The sequence below is a fragment of the Lithobates pipiens genome, unplaced genomic scaffold (genome assembly GCF_037356315.1).
Source record: "Lithobates pipiens isolate NorthernLeopardFrog02 unplaced genomic scaffold, aLitPip1_a1.2 Scaffold_16, whole genome shotgun sequence".
NCBI lineage: Eukaryota > Metazoa > Chordata > Amphibia > Anura > Ranidae > Lithobates > Lithobates pipiens.
Window position 1 is genome coordinate 176062931 of NW_027507748.1, and position 22961 is coordinate 176085891.

Sequence of the window (22961 nt, forward strand, 5' to 3'; positions counted from 1 at the left end):
TGCACGTTTAACGCTGTATATTTCTGTGCATTACCTTGCGTTTAACACCGTATAGTTCAGTGGATTACTTCAAGTTTAACGCAGTATATTTCAATGTGTTACGTGCCTTTTAACGCAGAATATTTCTGAGCGTTAGTGCACGTTTTACGTAATATAGTTCAGTGCATTCCTGCACGTTTAACGCAGTATATTTCAGTGCATTACTGCAAGTTTAACGCCACATATTTCAGTGTGTTGCATACCATTTAACGCAGTATATTTCTGTGCGTTAGTGCACGTTTTATGCAATATATTTCCGTGCATTACTGCAAGTTTAATGCCGTATATTTTAGTACGTTATTATCCGTTTAATGCAGTATATTTTTGTGCGTTAGTGCTTGTGCAACGCAGTATATTTCAGTGCATTAGTGCAAGTTTAATGCCATATATTTCATTGCGTTACATGTCATTTAACGCAGTACAGTTCTGTGCGTTTGACGCAGTATATTACAGTGTTTCAGTGCAGTTTTACTGCATCATAATAAAGTGTATCAGTGGAGTGTGTCTGTGTAACGAGTACTCAAGTTAAAGTGCACGAAGCACCATTTTTCATTGATTAAAGTGCATCCATGTACACATTTACACATCTTTATTGCATTTTGTTAATAAGCACCCCCATCATTTCTGGGAAGACAACAAGGAGAGGCAGATGTTCCCATGGCACTTTGAGGGGGCCAGCAGCATATGTGTCCACAGGAAAAGGTGGATATGATCAGTCCTCAGGCAGGGCATCATTTCCTCAGTTTAGTGATCCAGCAACAGCATGCAGAGGAGGTGGTGGACTAGCTTACTAAATCATCCTCATCCTCCATCACCCAAACAGAGATTAGTGTGCAGTCCACCTCAGCTGCCAGAGTGGCTAAACCTTCCTCCTTGTCCCCAGCTATTCCTGCCATAGCCCAAGCATAAGGCATGGAGGAGTCAGCTGAGTTATTTGAACACAGCATCAGTCACTTGCTCCTTGACAGCTTTTACTTGATTCAGCTGTTGGTTCTGAGGTTGAGAAAGGCAGGAACATGAACCTACGGAGAGGGAAGAACACTGGTATACAAATTGCCAGTCCTGTTCCCCCAACCACAGCATATTGCCAAGTTGTCTCCTGCGGTAATGGGGATGGAGGAGATGATGATGAAGTCCCTAATGTGACTTGTGTGCTGGATAGAGCAGAGGAGGAAAGTGAGGGTAAGGCACAACCCCAACGAGGCAGCCATCATGGAATAGTAGAGAGCAGCCACCCTATCCCATCACATTGTGGAACTGTTACCTCCCGGCCCACTTCCCACTGCTTAGACAGCCTTTTTTAGCACATGTGCAGCTGATCGCAATTTGCAAACTTTGTCTCAAGCACATCAAGCGTGGCAAAGACACCAGCCAATTAGGTACCACATACTTGACAAGGCATTTAAACACCCACCACTCAACCTGTTGTCAAGAGCACCTGAAAGCCACACAAAAGGTGTGCAATTCTGTTCCTCCTCCTTACCCACCTCAGTCTACCCCGCTATACCTCATGACCTCTCAGCAGCCTCCACTGACAGGGATGGAGGTATAGTGCAGCGTGTTCCAGGTCCTTGCAGCACATCTGCCAGTAGCACACCACCAGCTATAGACTATAGCCGGCAAATTTCTCTGCCCCATCTGCTGCAGCAAAAAAGAAATAGTCACTGCCACTCACATGCCCAGCTGCTGGCTCTACAACTTCTGCCTTTCAGTCTGGTGGAATCTGCCCATTTCTGTGATTTTACAGAATGTGCTGTACCACAAGGCAGGTTCTCAGTTACTGTTTCTTTTCAGGTAAGGCCTTTCCAGCTCTGTATCATCACCTAGAAGGCAATGTTGTGGCATCGTTGGGCAAGGCAGTCAGCCGCAAAGTCCACGTTACTGCTGACACGTGGTCCAGCAAGCATGGTCAGGGACGATATATTGTGTTCACAGAACACTGGGTAACTCAGCTTGCAACACGGAAGGATGCAGGATAAGGCTCAGTGCTGCAGCTTGTTGTGCCCCCACGTTTCCATACAGCTAGTGGTGATGATTCAAGATTTGTCAGCTCTACCCCTCCTCCTCCATGCCCTCCTCTACTAAATTGTCCTATGAACCACAAGTACCCCCTAAGCATTCAAGGGGCTATTCAATGAGTCAGGCTAAAAGGTGCCATGCAGGGTGTCTAGGGGACAGGAACCACACCGGAGCAGGGATTCTTGCAGCTCAGCAGGGGCAGGCTCAAATGTGATTCACGCCATGCCAGCTGGAGTCAGGAATAATGGCACAAACTTCCTGTCCACCCTTAGACAGGGAAAGTTGACACATGTGCCATGCCTGGTACATGTCCTCAGTTTTGTGGCACAGCGTTGCCTAAATAAGTACCCAGGGTTGGAAGGTCTGCTAGAGCAATCCAGAAGACTCTGTAGCTATTTCAGGCGGTCATACACAGCCAGTGCTCGGTTGGCTGAAATGCAGCGGGAATTCACCCTGCCCGTAAACCGCCTGATTTGTGACATACCTACCAGGTGGAACTCGGCTTTGGCAATGCTGCACATGCAATAGAGGGCCATCAACTAGTACCTGTGTAAGTGCAGGATTCAGGAACACGGGAACACAGGTCAGGGGAACAATGCCAAGGCAGTAAGGGATAGCATGCACAAGGTTTAAATACACTTCCTGCAATCAGCATCAGGTGATGACTGATTGCATGAGATGTCAGCTTCTGACTGCTGAGACACCCGCTGGTGGACACAGGAACTGCAGCCTATAGAACTGGGAGCCACAGTGCCACCAGCAGGTGAATCCTTTCCTGACAAACACCCAAAGACTAATTTTTCTGCACCTGTTTGACAGGTGCATATTGCAATTTTTGACAGCAAGGCCAATTCTTGCTTTCAAGAGTACCTCTATAAGGTTATGATGTGAAGGTGCCACCGGCACTAAAAGACCAATTTTTCCGCACCTGTTACTTCTATCCAAAGTCTGTGGAAGAGACACCAGAATTTATCCAAAAAATCCATATAAAAGAGTTAAAATAAAAATGCATCTCCTATTAAAATGGTTTTAAGGTTACATGTTTTGTGTGTGTGTGTATATGTGTATATATGTATGAATATATATATATATTTATTTTCAATATGTCTTACTCAAAAAACAAAAAGAAAGGACATTGATGATATATATGCAAAGTGCAGTAATCTATAACAACTACACCAACCAATTACAAATGATCTTTTGGTGGCCTGGTTACCCTATTTTTTGGGTTCCTATACTTTACATGCTATTGGCAGCAAATATCTAACTTTTCTGTAGTAAAAACGTATGCTTTCATTTAATATCAATTAGGTCAGAAGAGGAGATGGTGGCTTTCATGTATCATATGGACTCCATATGGAATATATGTGGAAAGGATGTGATCCAGGCGTTTGACCTTTCTGAGTTTCACACCATCTGTGATCTTGGAGGTAACATTAAGATTTTGATTTATAAATTGATGATGTTCAGATTCTGAAACCCAAATAAGCAGAAAAAGAGCCACAATTAGAATAGTCTGAATTAAATCTGCCAAATGTAGGTTACAAGACACATGACAGCAGTCAGCCTTGAAATGTATTTTCTTTTTCTTAAACTAAAGTTTACTTTAACTACTTGAGTAGCAGCCCGTATTACCCCTTCAATAAAAGGCCATCTTTCAGTTTCCAGTGCTATGGTAGTTTGACAATTACTCCATGCAACACTGTAACCCAAATTAATTTTATATAATCTTTTGAGACCGCTACTGTAGAGCTTTCTTTTGCTGGTATTTACCAACCCCTTGTTTTTTTACTGTATAAAGGGAAAAAAAGGACCCTGTATTTATCGTATCTGGTATCCCACAGTACACAGAACATGGCAGTTACTTTAGTAAATATAAATTTATAAATACCTTTTCTCATCAGCAGTATAAAGCAGTCTTGTGACTTCTATCAGTGTCCAGCCAAGCACTGACTTGTAGGAGAAGTTTTCTAACTGTCCTATGAGACTGCAACACCCCTGACCTTCTGGACAGTGCTGATTGGCCCTGTGATCACATGCCTCCTCCCAAGAAACATAAAACCTCTCTAGAAATACACACCAAACTGAGCATGTGCAGCCTGACTCCATAGACCCTGTGTTATCAGGAAATTATTAGGGGACAGTGGAATGAGGGGAGGATCAGAAAATATAGGGTCGAACAGCCTTTTTACACAATGCAGAGGATTAACCCCTTAGGTTCCACAGTGAGTATAACAAGCATGCTTTACTTTATATACAGACTGATTTTACTATAGTGAGTTTAATAACATTTTAATTTCTGTTCTGTAACATATGCCAGGATGGACCAAAACCCCCCCAAACAGCCCATTTTTGGAAGTAGACACCACAAGGTGGACTGTTGCTGACATCATTAAGTCCATAGACCTGAAACAGTCCACTGCTAGACCAAGGGGTAGTGCTGTTTCCATAGGAATGAAGGGACAGATGACTATAAGCTTTCTCCTCACCTCTAGACAAAACAAGCAGTTGACCTGTGCAGTGCGAGCACAGACCCACTACATGGGAAAAAATGTTTTGCCTATAGCCAGAAGTCAGTAGCTAAAGCAGTAGAAAGGTTCACATAGTAACTAGCCAGGGAAGTATACAAGCAGGTCCCCCTGGCAGGTGACGCAGACTCATCCAAGGTGTGGATTCTCAGGACTAACTGGTCTTCACCAGAGCACCTGGTGGTGGAGATGGGCTTTGGGAGGAGGAGCAAGAAGTTTAAGATTCACCAGAAACGTGAAATAAAGTATGGATCTCCAAGGAATCAGGCAGGGAGCTGTCCATTATTTCAAGTGGCACAGTAAGAAGAGCAACCACCAGGCTAAACAGAGGTGCTCATCACAATGTATACAAGGTACAGAGCTACTCAGATGAACTCTGTACAGTGGCTCAAATCACAGCCCATAATGGGTGCCCAAGGGTGATTTTCGATTGTTAATAAGTGGCACTACAGAAACAAACATCCACAACTCACCATTTATAAACATATGATGGTAGTGAACTTGTTTAAGAAATTTTAAAGTAAAAATCACAGAAACTCCTTGACAAACATGTTTTTGTTTATTTTGATGGCTAAATCTACTTCACACTGAATATATCCTTTACTTTTAACTCATGTATCAACAAAAATTTTGTTTAACAGGATGTTCGGGAGCTTTTGCAAGAATATTTCTATCCAAAAATCAAGGGGCTACAGTTACTATAATGGACCTACCAATGGTGGTACAAACAGCTAAGAAACATTTTGTAACTGATAATGATCCACATATATCTTTTCAAGAAGGTATATTTTATGTTATCCTGTAATATGATATAAAAATAACAGAAAAATACATAAATATGTTTGATGAAAGCACCAACATTTTTTGCACATTGTAAAATTTCAGGTTTGTGTTGTTTTCATGGTTAGTTATTTTTTTAGCATCACAATAATCTTCACTTGTCAATAATAGCAGCTAAATTTCATGATCAGGGTCAATTAGCAAGGTTATTGATCATTCATCATAATTTTAACATTGCCATAAATGTAAACCAATTCAGTAAACAACTGTTTTGCCCTGATTTGGTGATCTAAAAATGTCAATTTGCTTTGAGGCAATAAAAAGGGATTTCAGGTACAGTTTCCTCTCTTTGAATTATAATTCACAGAAAAAACATATTGCATTATCTTTCTTGCAACATCCTTTTCTGAATAAAGGGCATGTTTTGGGAATGTAAAAATATACTTAGAAATCATAACAGAACAGGATCATGATACACATAGTTGAAAAATATACACACTGGAACAGGAAAAACAACTAGCAGCACTTCAAACATTCAAACACATAATCACGAAAAAGTTAAATCTCCAAAACTACATAGAAACTCCCTGGCAATGTTTCTACATTTACAAATCAATATTTATAGTTCAAAATGAAAAATTATGAAATAACTATTTTGTAATTCATTAAAAATGAATATCTGATTTTGAATAGAGAAAAGGACAATTATAACCCTAGTTTTTTTTTTTTTTTTGCCATCTGTGTTCTATTGGGGAGATTTTCTTTTACCAAAACCAAAGGCCGCGTACACACGCGGGGACTGTTCGCTCAACTTTGTTCGTCAAACAGTTTCAGCGGACAGTCCGCTCAAAATTAGCATGGACGGACTTGCCCACACACGACGAACGAACAGTCCGCTGAAACCGTGCGCGATGACGTGAACGGCACGTACGACGGGACTAGAAAACGACGTCCTATACACTGCAATGCAACCTTCGGCGTGTAAATTCTTTCTGAGCATGCGCGAGACTTAGTTTGACGAACAAGCCTACACACGGGCAGACTGTCCGCTCAAACCAAGTTTCAGCGGACAGTTTTTCGGAATTTCCGAAAAACTTTGTTCGTCAGACTGTCCGCTGAAACTGTCCGCTGAAAGCCCACACACGAGCGGACTGTCCGCCGAAACACTGTTCAGCGGACAAAGTTGAGCGAACAGTCCCCGCGTGTGTACGCGGCCAAAGAAGTGAGAGGAAATCCCTCCAAAATGAGGCAATCCCTGGTTGTCAGCAGTCACAAAAACAACTGTTCCTATTAGAATTTCCTTCACTTTCACTCTAAGCCCTTGTACACATGGTCGAACATTCTGACAACCAAATCCGTTGTATTTTGTCTGACGGATCTTGTCCGAAATTGTTGCATACACACGGTCGGATAAAGTTGTCGAAAAATCCGATCTTTCAGAACGTGATGATGTAATTTTGTTACGATGGGACTATGTTCAGGCTAGTAGCCAATAGCTTTGATGTAGGAATTTGATCTGAGCATGCGTGGCACTTTGTCCGATCGGAATTCTCTACACATGATTGGAGTATGTCCGATCGGAGCAGTTTGTCGGAAAATATTTTCAGCAAGTTGGAAAATTTGGTCCAACGGATATTCCGGCGGAAACAGTCCGATGCATACCACACACAGTCGGAATATCCGACAAAATGGTCCGATAGGACACATTCCGACGGAATCTCTGACCGTGTGTACAAGGGCTTATGCCACGTACACACAACTGGAAATTCAGCCAGCAAAAGACCGATGAGACCTTTTGGTCAGAAAATGCGACCGTGTGTATGCTCCATCTGACTCTTGCTGGTGGAATTCCCGCCAGCAAAAGACTGAGAGCAGGTTCTCAATTTTTCGGTCGGAAAAAGTTCCTATCTGAAAATGTGTTCGTCTGTATGCAATTCGGACGCTCAAAAAATCATGCATGCTCGCAAACAATTCGACACATGCTCGGAAGCATTGAACTTAATTTTCTCGGCCTGTCATAGTGTTGTACGTCACCGCGTTCTTGACGGTCGAAAGTTCCGAGAACTTTTGTTTGACCGTGTGTATGCAAGACGAGCTTGAGCGGAATTCCGTTGGAAAAACCATCCAAGTTTTTTCAGACGGAAATTCCAATCGTGAAATAAAAACCTGACAAGAATACTTATCTCTTCCAACTCTATCCATAACTGAAAAAATGCCTTTAGTTATACTTTAAAGCTTATATCTCTAGGCTTAAATTTAAAAAATGAACATTCCACCCCTGCTTTAGCTAATAAAGAATATATTGTTCATTTTACCAGGGAGTGATCTAATGCAGGGGAATATTTACCCTAATCCACAGTCTTGCGGTCTTGTTTCTAGCATGTTTCAGTTGTAACAACCAGCTCCCTGAAGCTGCTTCTCTCGCTGGTCCCTAAGAAGTCTTCTCACCACCCTAAGATTTGTAGATACCCCACTAGAGGAAGATATGTTTCTGCCTCATTTGTCTCCCTACTTAAAAACTGTTGAGATAAATTATTGCCCACAAAGGGATTGTATTGTTTTCAATTAGCTGGTCAACTCATAGATTTCTAAGCCCTTGTACACACAGTCGGACATTCCGACAACAAAATCCATCGGATTTTGTCCGACGGATTTTGTCTGAAACTTGTGTTGCATACACACGGTCGGACAATGTATTTTTCTGGATACATTTAAAAAAGTTTGTATCCAAAAAATAAAATAAAAAATGTCTATATTCTGCTTTGTTAATATTTGACAATGTGTTTTTTTTAACTAAAGGAGATTTCTTTAAAGATGACATTCCTGAGGCAGACCTATATATTTTGGCCAGGATTATCCATGACTGGACAGAAGAGAAATGCCTGCAGCTGCTGAAAAAGATTTACCAGTCCTGCAGACCTGGTAAGTTCATCGTTTGTATAAGGATGTGAATTCGTGAACCATAATTTATAGAATAAAATGTGCTGTCATTACAAAACTAAAGTAAATATGGGTTTACCTTTTCTATTAAGAAGATTCCTGCCAAAGCTACTGGTATCTAAATTGATTACATATCATATTGCACATCAAAGCTATTTCAGTAAAAGCCCAGTAAAAAGAAAATACTATTCATGGTGTCTCAATGATTTTAACTGCTGTACAGAATTTAAAAATATTTCAAAAAATAGGAGCCGTTCATTTTTCTCAGTGTGCTATAGCTGTCAGTGACAGGAGAAGGTACAACCACAGAATGCCTTTCACCGATTCCCAATCGCTTAAATGCAGGTTTGGCACATAGGATCGATTGTTCTGTTTAGCTTAGAAGATTACTTTATTTACAAACCGCTCTAACCTCCCAGTTTCCACTCCAAGTTGAACAGGGACAGAGCCAAGAATTATAGCAGGAAGGAATAATCATCGGGTACTCCAGAAATATAAGAAGTTGGTAGGTGACTTGATCTACCAGACCGTAGCTATAACTGATTCATCTATTTTAGATTTTTGTAGATCAGGCCTGTCACATTGGTGCTTTATGGGTCATCTGCATCCCTCTCACTCCTTCTTTGCTGTCCTCAGTGGTTTAGGATTTAAAAAAAAAAAAATACAACCCCAGCTGTTAAGTTACAATTCCTTTTTTATAATTGTGCATCCTTCGGAAAATGCTTTATGGGACCCTTTATCTAGGAATTAATATAGCAAGTTGCAATTTTGACTATAGTGTTGAAACTTAAGTTTAGCCATACACATTTTTTTGGGGGGATGAGCCCGATGTAAGTTCGAACATCGGGTGTTCGCCGAATAGCAAACAATTTTGGGTGTTTGCGGCAAATTCGAAAGCCGCGGAAACACCCTTTAAAACTCTATGGGAGAAATCAAAAGTGCTAATTTTAAAGGCTTATATGCTTGGTATTGTCATAAAAAGTGTTTGGGGACTAGGGTCCTGCCCCAGGAGACATGTAACAATGCAAAAAAGTTTTAAACGTTTTTTTGTCGGGAGCAGGGATTTTAATAATGCTTGGGGGGACCCCTACGCAATTTTCTTTTAAAATTTTGGTTCGGGGTTCCCCTCAATATTCATACCAGACCCGAAGGGCCTGGTATGGATTTTTGGGGGGACCCCCATGCCGTTTTTTTTTTCGTTTCAAATAGTTTATTGAAATGGTTCAAATATAAACATAACAAGTACAAAGTACATTACAATCATGAAGTATAGTATTACAAGTGCAAAGAGTAGTGGTATATGATTCAGTGTAATCTTCAGTAGTATATTGAGGAATAAGAGCTAAAAATACTTAAGGTCCGAGCAAAACCCCATGCCGTTTCTTTCAATGACTTTTATCTGTAGTGTCAAGACCCGACAATTCATTATAGCCACGAGTAGTTTTAGATTACTTTTTTTCCTTTAGAAATTTCATTTTAGGCAGCTTCACAGGCATACTATAGACACCCCCCAGGTACGAAATTGAAAGGAATATTTCCCTTTAATTTCACTTTAAGCATTATTAAAATCACTAAAAACAGCAAAAAAATGAAAATAACTTGCATATTGACCATTAAAATTAGCACTTTTTATTTTTCACATTCGTGTCCCATAGACTTTAACGGTATTTGTGAGTTCGAACAAATTTTTTGCCTGTTCGCATGTTCTGCTGCAAACCAAACTGGGGAGGTGGTCGGCTCATCCCTACATTTTTTTTTTCTCTACAGCTTTAGTTAAATTACTTACTATAATGAAGTATAACCCACGATGTGCAAGCTGTTGGTAAAAATGTTCAAAAAGGGCTGCCTTGTCCTCTTCCTGTTGCTGAACTTCCTGTAATGTAGGGGTTAACAGCTACAGGTCCCTGGACTCAGCTGCACTACACATGGTCTGATGGGGACACGCCCCCCTCCTGCCCTCTCCTCCACTGAGAATTTATTTCACTGAGTATAATGCCTGTAACATGATCTGTGAATGGGAGAGGCACTCCTGTGACTGGTCAGACTTATCCCCAATCATGGATCATGTTACTTTTCTCAATGGATGAAAGGGCAGAAGGAGGCGTGTCCCCATCAGATCATATGTAGTGCAGCTGAGCCCAGACACCCACAATTGTTATCCCATGCAGTGCTGGGAGTTCATCAGCAGGAAAGAGATGGCAGTCCTGCAGTAAAGATTTCTTAAGAATTCAGCAGCCTCAACATCATGGGATAAACTTCATTGCAGGTAAGTAGTGTAACTAAAGTTGTAGAGAAAAAATGTTTTAAACTAAGCTTCACCTGTAGGTTCTGAAGTCCCATAAACCTTTTTAGGCATTAATCTCGTTCATCCATGTCTTTATGGACATTGCTTTGTGCACTGGTGTGCAGCAATTATGTTGGAACAGGAAGGGGCCATCCCCAAACTGTTCCCACAAATTTGGAAGCATGAAATTGTCCAAAATGTCTTTGTATCCTTGTGGACAGCCTTCCCAGAAGAGTTAAAGCTCTTATAGCTGCAAAGGGTGGGCTAACTCAATAATGAATCTTGCAGACTAAGACCAGGATGCGATTAAAGTTCATGTGCGTGTTAAGGCCCGCGTTCCAATACTTTTGGTAACATAGTGTGTATATACTGTATACTATATATAGACAGGCTGATGTTGTCAGCAGTGACTTGTACAAGACAGGGACACTCAGGAGCAGTTCAAGCAATTTATCCTGTACTTTAATTTGGCAAGGCAGCAAACAGTTTCAGTGCAGGAGGGCTTTGTAAAGCAAGTCTATAGCATAACATAAACAAAGCACTGTGCTAATAACTCCAAATGATCAAGAGATAATTTTTGCTTTCTCTTTTTCTGTGGGCACTGTCAGGGCCATCTTTAGTGCAGGGCAAATGTAGCAGCTGCCCTGGGCCCTGTCATTATTGTGGGGCCCAAAGCAGCTGCTCCCTGAGCCTGCAAATTGTTTTCCCGGTGTAACCGATGAGCCGATTCCAGGGGTGAACTGACTGTTTGAACACTGTTTGCGGCCAGCAGAGTGCCCCATAAGAGGCTCTTAGTTTCTTTATATTGGGTTGCCATGCCATCTGGTGGGAACAATGGAGAGCCAGCCGTCTCCTTCCAACCTGCCCCACTACCACTACTAGCCCAGACTCCTGCGGTCCCTGCCTGTGTTCATTATGGCAGTCTTGTGGCCAGCGATGGGCCAGACTCTTTGGATGGTGCACATGGATGGGAATTGCGGGGTAAAGGCTGCTGGACTTGCATTACAGGTGGCTGTCTGAGGTGTGTGGGAAGATGGTGATCTGCAGGTGAGATGTGTGCTTTTCAGAGAGGGAGAGTCGCACCCCAGTGGAGCTGGTGAGTGCCACGCAACCCCCATCATGCCATGTGTACACGCAGCCTACATCTGTCACCACCCATCATATGCCTTTATTGTGTACAGTCACCCCCAGGGCTCTGTCCCCCTCCTGTCAACAGCGGGCTCTGTCTTATCATTGCTTGTTCTTCCCCCCTCCCTGGGTTGCTCCTAGCTGCAGGAGCCCGTGTGGCCCTCCTGTCCTGTCATCAGTATAGCTGAGCGATTTCCCCTCCCACCGCTGCACAGGCAACTGTGGTCTCTAAATGGCTGTCCTATGACAGAGGAGAAGTGCAGTTGAGGGATCTCTGTGTACTCACAATCCGCTTACCACCCTCCACCTCCTCTTGTCAACAGCTGACTATGTCTAATCACTGCTTGTTCTTCCCCCTCCCTCTGTCTAAGCAGAACAAGCAGCCAATCAGAAGAGACTTGAGGGGAATGATGGGACATGTAGTCCCAAGGAATGAACTTTTCACTGAAGTCCATAGTTCCTGACTATACCTTGCTTTTAATGAAGGAGGGAGCAAGATTTGCCCAGGCAAAAATTTACCAGGATAGTCCAGTGTTCTGGGGAGTTAGTGAGAGGAACGTGTGCTACAGAGAGACTGATCTGCTGAAAAACAAGCAAGCAATATGTTGGGGAGACTGCAAGAGCGAGAGGACCATGTTGCTGAGCTACTGCCAGGCTACAAACCTTGCTGCACTGCCTACTGTAGTCATCACAGGCAACCCCAGAATCCTGATTGAAGGGACCACTGCTGCTGTGTCGCTGGATCTGGTAAGAGTGCTTTGCAGGCAGGCTACTTGCTACCACCACTAGAGAATGAGCCATTAGGAACTACCTAATCTACCTTATAGCTGTGGTACCAGTAGCAAAACTCTCAGGATCGCAAAGGTCGCACTTGCAATTGGGCCCTGGCGTTTTGCCCACGTGGGGAGCTCCAGATGGCAGGAAAGGGCCTGCTGAAGAACATGCCAGGCACAGACCCCCCTACCTCAGCAGTGATCAAGTGGCTCCCACTGGAGTACTGATCATCCCTGAGGCAAAGCCTGCTGTGAAGCTCTTAGTGATAATGTGGGATTCAGGGAGGGTTGCAGGAAAGAAATTCGCTTGATTTCCCCATCAATACAGTCAGTGTTGATGGGGGGGTACCTCCTGCGGAGCCATTCTTTTCTTCTAACCGATGCCTGCTGAACTTGCTGAGATTCGAACCGTCTATGGCCGGCTTTAGTCAGGCTGCAGAGCAGAATGGACAGAGGTATGTGCCGTGACGGCTACTGAGTGGAGATAGTAGATCTCTTGGGAAGCACATGATGCCTTTTCAATGCTAGAAGATTCCTGCTGGAAATATCCACTAGTGTTCTGCTAGCAAAGAAATGGTTAATCATATACTTCCAACACAGATCTGAAAGGGTTAATCATGCACTTTAAACTGGGATCTCATCTGCCAGCAATGAAAAGGTTAATTGTGTCCAGTTAAGCCATAATGATGTGCTGTAACCTCTAGCAACCTATCAGTTAGCACTAATGATGTGCAGTAACTTCTAGCAACCAATCAGTGAGCAGTAAGGATGCTAGCAACCACTCAGTAACAGAAATGATGTGCTGTAGCCTCTAGCAACTAGTCAGTAGTAATGATATGCTGCATCCTCTGGCAAGTAATCTCAATCGCTGCCTGATCTTCTGTAGTAAACGGATTTTAGGTCTAGCTGCTCTCAGAGCAGGTGGAGAGCGAAATTGCATGGTGGGGGCCAGCGGGGGGGGGGGGGGAGAAAATGTTTGCCCATGGTCCAATCAGTATTAAATACAGCCATGGGCACTGTTTAACTAAAGATATAATTTTTGGTTGTTTAAATATGTTTAAAAAGTCAACAATTTCCATGGGGTGCCAATTGACCTATCTGTGCCATGTGGTCAGTTGTGACCAATCACAGCTAATCACAACAAAAAAACTGAATGAAGACTGTCTATATTCCAAAAAGGGATCGTTTGGGGAATATCTGTACTCTCCTGACATTTTTGGGCCTCAAGAAATGAGATAGGCCATCAGTACATCAGGATTGATCAATTTTCAGATGCATACAGTCTATAGTTTGTACACTGTATGACTTTCCTACCGACTAAATAATATACACTGATTTGATTTATTTTCACCAAAGAACATAGCAGAATACATTTTGGCCTAAGTTCATGAAGAAAGAATATTTGCAAAATTTTATAACAGAAACAAAGAAAACGTGTTTTCCTTCACATATACGTCAGCAGAATGACACGGCTGGGCACAAGCACGTAGCTGTACGTTGCTCTTTAAGTGCCCAGCCGTGGGACGGGAGCGTGCCATCGGCGTCCGCTCCTGACCCAGTCCTGAGCTCCATAACCGTGAGCTCCATGGCCGCAGGACCAGTGGACCCGATCGCCGCTGGTGTCCCGCGATCGGGTCACAGAGCTGAAGAATGAGGAGAGGTCTGTGTAAACAAACCTCTCCCCGTGCTTCCTAGTGTGGCTGTCAATCATCTGTTCCCTTTTATAGGGAAAGACGATCAGTGATGTCACATGTCAGGCCACACCCCCTACAATAAAAAAAAACATAACGTCATACATAACCCCTACACTGCCCCCTAGTGGTTAACTCCTTCACTGCCAGTGTCATTTACACAGGAATCAGTGCATTTAAATAATGCTGTATAAATGACAATGGTCCAAAAATGTGTCAAAAATGTCCGATGTGTCTGCCATAATGTCGCAGTCAAAATAAAAATCACTGATCGCCACCATTACTAGTAAAAAAAAAGATTAATAAAAATGCCATAAAACTATCCCCTATTTTGTAAACGCTATAACTTTTGTACAAACCATTCAATAATCACTAATTGCATTTTTTTTTTTTTTACCAAAAATATGTAGAAGAATACATATCTGCCTAAACTGAGGAAGAAAATGTTTTTTATATATTTTTTGGGGATATTTATTATACCAAAAAGTAAAAAATATTGCATTTTTTTCAAAAATGCCGAATCGCAAAAAGGGGCTTGGTCCTTTGGCTGCAAATTGGTCCGGGGCTTAAGTGGTTAAACTAGTGGTAATTGAATACCACCAAAGAAAGCACTATTTTTGTGAACAAAATTATATAAAAAATAAAAATGTAGTTTGGGTACAGTGTTGCATGACTGCGCAATTGTCATTTAAAGTGCGACGATGCTTAAAGCTGAAAATTGGCCTGTTGGCCTGGGCAGGAAGGGGGTAAAAGTGCCTGGCATTGAAGTAGTTAACATTCTTACCCAGCACTTGCCATTTACAACCTTTAACCTCTTGGCGGCAGCCACACACAAATGTGTGGCCTCTCTGCAGGAGCACTTTGGCGCAGAACAGCCGCATATTTGCATGCCGTAGTGCAAATACAGCTGCGCTAAGAGTGCAGTTACTGGTGACTAAAGGAAAGATGCTTGCGATTGGGAGTTTTCCGATCATGTGACCACTGTGACAGCCAATCACAGGCGGTCACATGATCATAAACCCCGCCCGCCTCCTGCCAGGGGTTAATGCTGCTGACTCCTGCTGTCCCAGTGCTGCTTCCCTGAACTTCTAGTCTTTACAGGAAAGGGATACCAGTGGACAGTGCAGTCCAGAGCCAGTCTGTTAGCTTGGAGAAGGAAGGGGCGAGGAAGAGGGAATAGCGGGGGGGTGTCCTGCCCTCCTAGGCTTTGAAGCTGTGTTTCTATTGATGCCCACAGTGTAGGGAGACACAACTCTATTCCCAGCATGCAAGGGTGGTAGCTGAGCCAGAGGTTGGTGGTTGTGGGGGTCTGCAGGCGGGGGTCTTATCAAAAACTGGAAGTCCCCTTTAACAAGGAGGACCCCAGACCCCCACCCTATGTTTATGAGTATTTCACACTGCCCGAGGGCCCCAGCCGCTAGGGGGCCCCATCAGGGTTGCCAGCCTCAGTAAATGTCCCTTACCGACATCCTTTTGGTCTAAAAATCCTGAGATTATAGCTGCCCCACCTCTCCAGTACCTTCTCAGCCAATAGAAACATGTCTGTGTATACTGTGTGTACATGTATGTGTATACTGTGTGATTGTATACTGTGTGGCCCCATAATCTCTGATTTCCTGGGGGCCCCATAATCTCCTATTGCCCGGGGGCCCCATGAGTTGTCAGTCCGCCCTTGTCAGTATCTTAGTTACTCTCACCCCCTCCAGAATATGCAGAATATAGCTGGGTCTGCCAGCTGAAGCCACAATCCGACCAAACCATGTGCACCTGCTGGAATCGCCATACCTCCCACCATTTTGAGATGGGAATGAGGGACACCTACTAGCAAACGTATGTAGGGATAGGACACTCCCCCTGCCACACCCCCTTAAAGGAGAATTAACCAAAAACAAAAAGGTTAATTAAATGTACAAGGGCTTTTTTTACCACTGCTATTCCTTTATATTGGCTTTTAAAATTTACAAATGCAGCAATTTAGAATTTAGATGAAAGGTTTAGCACTGGGAAACACTTTTTGAAAGATAAAAAGTGCATTTTATATACAGACCAAAATGAGGGACAGATGAGGAGGAATGAGGGACAGCAGGACATTGCTCCAAATCAAGGACAGTCCCTCCAAATCAGGGATAGTTGGGAGCTATGGAATCACAACACAGGAGGCTGACAAGTTCTCTCTCTCTTTGCTCTCCTGTCTGTGTGGAGGGGGAGGGAGGGGGAAACTGTGAGCACACACTCTGCTCTATGTGAAAAGCTGCAGCCAGCAACCTCGGCAGTGAGTGAATGGACGCCCTAGTTCTGGGCCTGGTCGACCTAGGCCAAAATGCAGCACTGGGCAGTGGAACTTTGTTCTGAAAGAGGAACTGTCCCTCCCTACCAAATACATTTTCTGGCTTTAGATGCATATTAATATGTGAGTGTTAATGCACAAAAAAGGGGTGAAGGGGTCCCAAAGAATCAGGGTAGTTGACATGTAGGTACAAAACATATCAAAACCAATGAAAAAGGAAGGGGAATGTCTGTTACCACCAGCTGAGTCCATTGTCTCTGTTTTCCTTATCTGCACTACAACAGGTACAGCAGAACCTTGGTTATTAAGTAACGCAGTTAACAAGCGTTTTGAAAGACAAACTTTTTTTTTTAAATTCTGACTCGGTTTGCGAGTGATGTCTCGCAAAACGAGTAGAATTCAAGCTAATGTGGTGAGCAGTACCGCATTTGGCCAGAGGTGCGGGGGCGCTGGTGACACTCGGAATGGTTCGGAGCCGTTCGGATATACTGAGAATCACTTGGAAATACTCAAACACTTTGTTTCCGAGCCTTTGCGATGGTTTCTGAGTTCATCCAAGCTGTACCCGAGTATTTCCAAGGCTCCCCCCACCTCTGGCCACATGGGGTATTGCATGCGGAACAAATTATCTTTGTTTCCGTTGACTTCGATGCTTTGGATTACAAGCATTCTCCTGGAACGGATTATGCTCGTAATCCAAGGTTCCACTGTAGTATATTTTCTCTTGCTACAAAAAACACACTTCTTTCTCTGTTTTTTTGTTAATCAAATGTTCAATATTTTACATGTCATATTAGTAATAAAAATGGTTCCATCTGTTCTTTAAAGGAGGTGCGGTTCTGCTGATTGAAGTCCTCTTAAATGAAGACAGAAGTGGCCCTCTGACTTCCCAGCTGTACTCGCTGAACATGTTGATACAGTCAGAAGGAAAAGAGAGGATGCCATCTGAGTTTAAAAAGCTCCTTACAGACTCTGGCTTCAGGGATATTCAAGTCAGTGCAACTGGAAAGATATATGAGGCCATAATGGGAAGAAAATGAGTTCAAGTGTCTATTTCCTGTTTGTAGTTACTGTTTGTTATAACCGAGCTGTAGTAATAATGCAAAAAAAATGTTGGCACTAATAAACATGTTTATGTTACAGTATTAATGCTGATCTTGATTGTGTTTTTTTTTCTTTTATATCCTGAAAATGAGCATGCTGCAATTATAGGATTTTTTTCTGGATAGCTGGGAAACAGTGTCCACTAGATGTCAGCAGAGGTTCATTCTGTACTTAGACGCCAATACAGAAGAGACTATCTAGGAGAGCTTTTGTTTTCAGGATAAGGAGCGTGTTAAAGAAAAATGTCCCTGTTCTCAGTTTGTACATACATGTACAATGACAATACATGCCCACTGATATAAAGCTAGTGTAAAACCAAAAACAATCACATTGTCAAATATCTATCTGTTTTGGATTTAGCAGGGAGGGGTTAGAGCCTCTCTCATGTTTTATTGTTAAATAAACATGAATTTAGGTGTAGCCAAAATGTATTTCTTCTTTTTATATGATAGTAACAGAGATAACTACCGTAATTGCCCTACTAATTACCCTATCACCCTCACTGTTAGCCCTAATTCACAAATGAAAGAATCAAAAAAACAAACTGGAATCTTCTACTATTTATTATTACACAAGAGATTAAGATAATAGGGATTTTAATAAAAGGTAAAATCAATCACCTAAAGCCGTAGTAAAGTCTACTTTGTGATTTTTACCTACAGGTAAGTCTATAATAAGGCGTACCTATAGGTAAAATAAATAACTTCACCCTGGATGCAGCCAGTGCATGCTCGCTGAAGGTCCAGCATACCGTGCTTTGTGCAAGAACCGACGTCATCGCACAGCCGGAGACCGCAAACCTGGAAGAAACACCGGGGGAAAATGGAAGCCCTCTCAGCGGTAACAGCGCACCGCTGGAGGGCTTCATTCTAAGGGAAGTATTTCATAATGTGCTAGTATGTCATGCATACTAGCACATTATGCAAATGCCTTACAGGTGTGTTTTTTTTTCTTAACTGCCACTTTAAATATATGCATAGTTGCATGTAGAACAAAATACTAATGCATAAAGTACACTCAGACCAACATACATGTTTCCATATACCACATATGAGAGAGAGGAAAAATGTCAATAAATGGAACAAATTCTCAGAGGCCGCATTAAAGTATATGTAAACTTTGATTTAGGACTGCTGTCTATTTATTTTTATTTTTTTAAGCCTGCACCTCTGTTAGCCTATGTGCCCATGCACTCATAGATGTTTACATGCTAAAAAACCCCCAAAAAACTATCACCGGTGCGTTTAGAAGGGGAGCTTTAGAGCAAAAAAAATGCATGCTGCTCATAAATGCATCTAGACATGTTTAGCGTTTGAGCATTCATTCCAATGGCCAGAATAAATGAATAGTCTGGCCAAAGGAATCCATTAATGCTCAAACAGTTGACACAGTTAAACGCGTGTGTAAAACACAGATTTTGGTGAACTTTTAGGGAGCTTCTTCCTGTCAGGAGTAAAACACACAATCACTTCCAGCATTTAGAAATCTGCCACAGTCATATATAACAGTCCATTAAGGCACCTTTAGGACATATATCAGGAATGCTTAGCCAATGCAGTCCTCCATATACAACTGTACAGAAAACGCACAGTAGGGCACACCTGCCTAGTGCATTACCAGAGATTTCATGTTGTAAATGTGGAAGATGACAGAATGGGTATTTACAAAGGTAAAGGGTACAAAAGCATTAAAGCCACAAGACATTGAGAAGTGCAGCAATGGCATAGCCCATCAAACGACTCCGCAAGGCTGGAGAGCTGATGCGTTTCACGAGGAGTGCTAAGCTGAGCTCTGAAGAAGGGGGCACGTCCTTGCAACACGGCAGCTTGTAATATATTATATTACTCCACAGTTAATCACTCCCCCATCCCTACTACTATGACTGCATTACGATGTTTGCTGCACCTTTACCCTTAGAACCTTACTCTTTCAATGGCTCCATGCCGAAAATGTATATCAGAGCTGTGCTAGCAACTTGATGTCGAGTGTTACCAGGGTCTGCCATAGGAGGCTGAAATTGGTATTTTTAGCCCAACACATACTGTATAATAGGGTCATTTTAGACAGAAGACAATTAGCCTTTCAACATGTCTTTGGAGTGTGGGAGGAACAAAAGTAACCAGAGGAAATCCATGCAAGCATAGAGAGAAATATGCAAACTCCATGCAGATGTTCTCCAAGCTCCATAAATGTCTTCTGTAAAGGGCCATTTAGCAGGAAAATTTGTGCACACACATTTCTGTAGCAACTACATCTAATGAGTGCCCAGACTTCTATACTTTTGTCCTGTAGAATACAACCAAAACGAATTCTCCAAAACCAACAAATTGTTGACATTTGTTTGATATGTAGGTAATATATATAATATATAGAAGTCTCCCAAATTTTATATTATTTCAGAGCATTCATAGGCATGCTGCGTCCAAGTGCAGAAGACATTGAATATACAGTATCTGGTTGCTGAATGGATAGCCAATCTTATTGCTGGTACTGTATAGCAATGTGTCAAGAGTCCTGAACAAAATAAGGGTTGATCATACATACTGTAAGTGGGCAAGTAGTTAATCTTTGCAAAGACAATAGTAGTCCGGGCATCCTCAGGCAGTATCAAAGTATATGAGGGGGAAACATGGGAGTCCAGAAGTATGCATACACAATCAATGTAAAAAGCATCAAGGTTGTACAAAACAGTGTAAAAAATCCTGCACAAAATAAATCAATAAATCCTGTTCGCTGCTATGTGCATAACCAGAAAAAACATGTTAACAATAATAAAAACTGTGCTTGGATCTCTCACACATCCCACACTCTCATATTAATGGAAATAAATTAAACTGTATATAATATATGGCGTTGCACTCCAATATAAGTTACATATTACATCATATTCTATCAGGACATACTCTACATAAATGTATACATATCCTAATCGACCAACCGTGAGTACAAAAACCTATATAAAGTATTAAAATAAGAATACATGAGTATACATCCCATTAAGTGCTGGTGAACTATACGTGAAATCAGGTCCTTATTGTCTTAAACTTAAGTGACACTATATATGCACAGTTCACAGTGATGTACAATCCTATTAAATCTTCTTAATCCACTCCACTTGCTCTGTGATTCACACCAGTGTTTAACCCCTTCATCGGTTGTGCTCTCATCTGGGACCATGAACCACATAAGTTATGGTCTATTAGCGCCTTTGTCCCTCCAGAGGGGACCACAAGGAATCCTCCCAGATATCAGAAACAGATGAAGCTTCCTTTTCCTCTTATTTACTCCTCCACTCAGCCATAAACATGCAGAAAAAAAAAACCCTGTACATAGTGTTTATCCTTAAAACCACATATCTTTATTAAAATGCAACAACTCCATGAATAAAATTCACATTCTCATGGTGCTTGCAATGCACCAGACCGTAAACACATATAGCTGCATATGACATCACTATATCCACCAGTAACAAATCTCCAGGGTGTAACAAGGTTTACCACAAATGTCCTCTGTATCCTGCACAAGCATCATGACATCAAGCCCCTTCTTTACGCGGTATGCCACAGGGTCACTGGCTTCCCCAAGGGGATACGGAAAAAAGGTGAAAAATACTGTGCTGTGACAATCAAATTTCAAACGTAAAAAGCAGCAAACCTTACCAAAAGCGGTTAAATATAAAGTGCATATAGAGAAAAAATTATGCGCTAACAGATAATAAACCAATACGTTATCTAAATAAAATAATGTAACTTGTGCCAACTTAGTGACAGAAACACTATAATAAACTAAATACAATTAAGTGCATCAGTACCTTCTAACTTATTGAAATATAACATAAGCCAACTTAGTGATAAAATCTCAATAAAGTGAAAAAATTATAATAAAGTGCACAGGTGCATAATATTATAAGTTCATATAGATTGTTCATATAAATTGTGAGGAGAAAAAGTCCATATGAAAGAGTGATTAGTTCCACATATTCAAGTGTTCACACTCTATGGTGCCCCAAAAGAAACCTTGCCAGTACCGCCACCTGTAATGAGGCTTGCCAAAATATGTAGACCTGAATAGGCATAAGCCTCACAAGTCACCATAGGCTTTGTAATGAAGGCAGGCTCCTACTTCAAATGTATCACCAATGTTCCCCTTATTCTGGTTAAAAGCAGAGTGGTGGGCGGGAGTGGGATGGTCATCAAAACTCCATATTGGTCATATGCAATAAATCATATGAAAACTTGCATAGTGCAGTAACGTTAAGGAGTATTTAATAAGTTTGAATAGAATTAAAACACTCACATTTTAAAAGACAAAAACAAGCCTTTAAATTAAATCGCATAAAAAGCGCAATGCGATTTATCTCTATATTACCACTTCCTGATTCCCATACCCAAGATGGCGGCGGCAGCACCCGAGAGACGATCGAAAGATCGGCTTCGGGTGCCGACATCGCGGGCGCGCTGGACAGGTAAGTGTCACTATTTTAACAGTCAGCAGCTGCAGTATTTGTAGCTGCTGGCTTTAAAAAAAAAAAAAAAAACGCGGACTCCCGGCGGACTCCCGCTTTAAGTTTAACTTTAAGTTAGCTATAATACGTATAACTAAAGGTGTGACCAATGCATCAACAGTATTTATTTCCTTGTTTACGTTTTTTCGATAGGCCACCTTGAACTCAACTAATTTCCTGAACGATAAATGTCCACTGCTTTGTGACTGGACGCTACTTGTATATCAAGACATCACTTGTATATCAAGTCAAAATGTATTTAAAAATGTTTCTTGTCTTACAAAACACTCTCAAACCAGGTTACTCTCAAACCAAGGCTTTACAGTAATTAAATACTTATCTCCTTGTAAACAGTGTGGTTCAACAGCTATGTGAGAGTAAGCTATCCAACCACACCGCTGAGCAGCCAATGCTCAGATTTGAATAGGATTAAGTCCTATTTGTACTTGGTCATCTGGGGGAATTTGATGAGTATTTATCTTGAACTTTACTAAACAGGTGCAGAGTAGGATTAAAAAAAATGGTGTGCATACAGTACAGATCAATTTCAAAGCAATTACGAAGCTGCACAACTAGGGAGGGACTCATAAATGTAATGTCTCTTCAAATGTATAAGGACACTAGGTGGCAGTACAGTACAGTCCCTATAAGACTCTGTAGCCATAGACACTAGAGAATGACCACTGCTTCAGTAAAGAGTACAGTACATAAACAGGTAATTGCATTTAGCCTCTGGGACAGCATCTCTCACAATCAAGTATAGGATAGGTTTGGCTACACAGGAATCTCTGGCACCACAGGTGAGAAACTGGAGGAGTGCCCTGGCTGGTACTACAGGTGGATGGCTGGAGATGCAGGGTCACCCTATTTGTAGTCGAATAATC

The 22961-nt window shown here is 41.9% G+C and overlaps 1 protein-coding gene across 1 annotated transcript in view; it reads left to right on the forward strand.

The window, feature by feature from the left end:
• Positions 1-17614, forward strand: part of LOC143982240 (acetylserotonin O-methyltransferase-like) — a 79969-nt gene extending 62355 nt beyond the window's left edge. The window contains exons 5-8 of the mRNA XM_077480794.1: positions 3370-3488; positions 5228-5368; positions 8166-8288; positions 17298-17614. Of these exons, the coding sequence (XP_077336920.1) occupies positions 3370-3488; positions 5228-5368; positions 8166-8288; positions 17298-17509 (595 nt within the window). The 3' untranslated portion in view covers positions 17510-17614. The remainder of the gene's footprint in view (positions 1-3369; positions 3489-5227; positions 5369-8165; positions 8289-17297) is intronic.
• The last annotated feature ends 5347 nt before the right edge of the window (positions 17615-22961 follow it).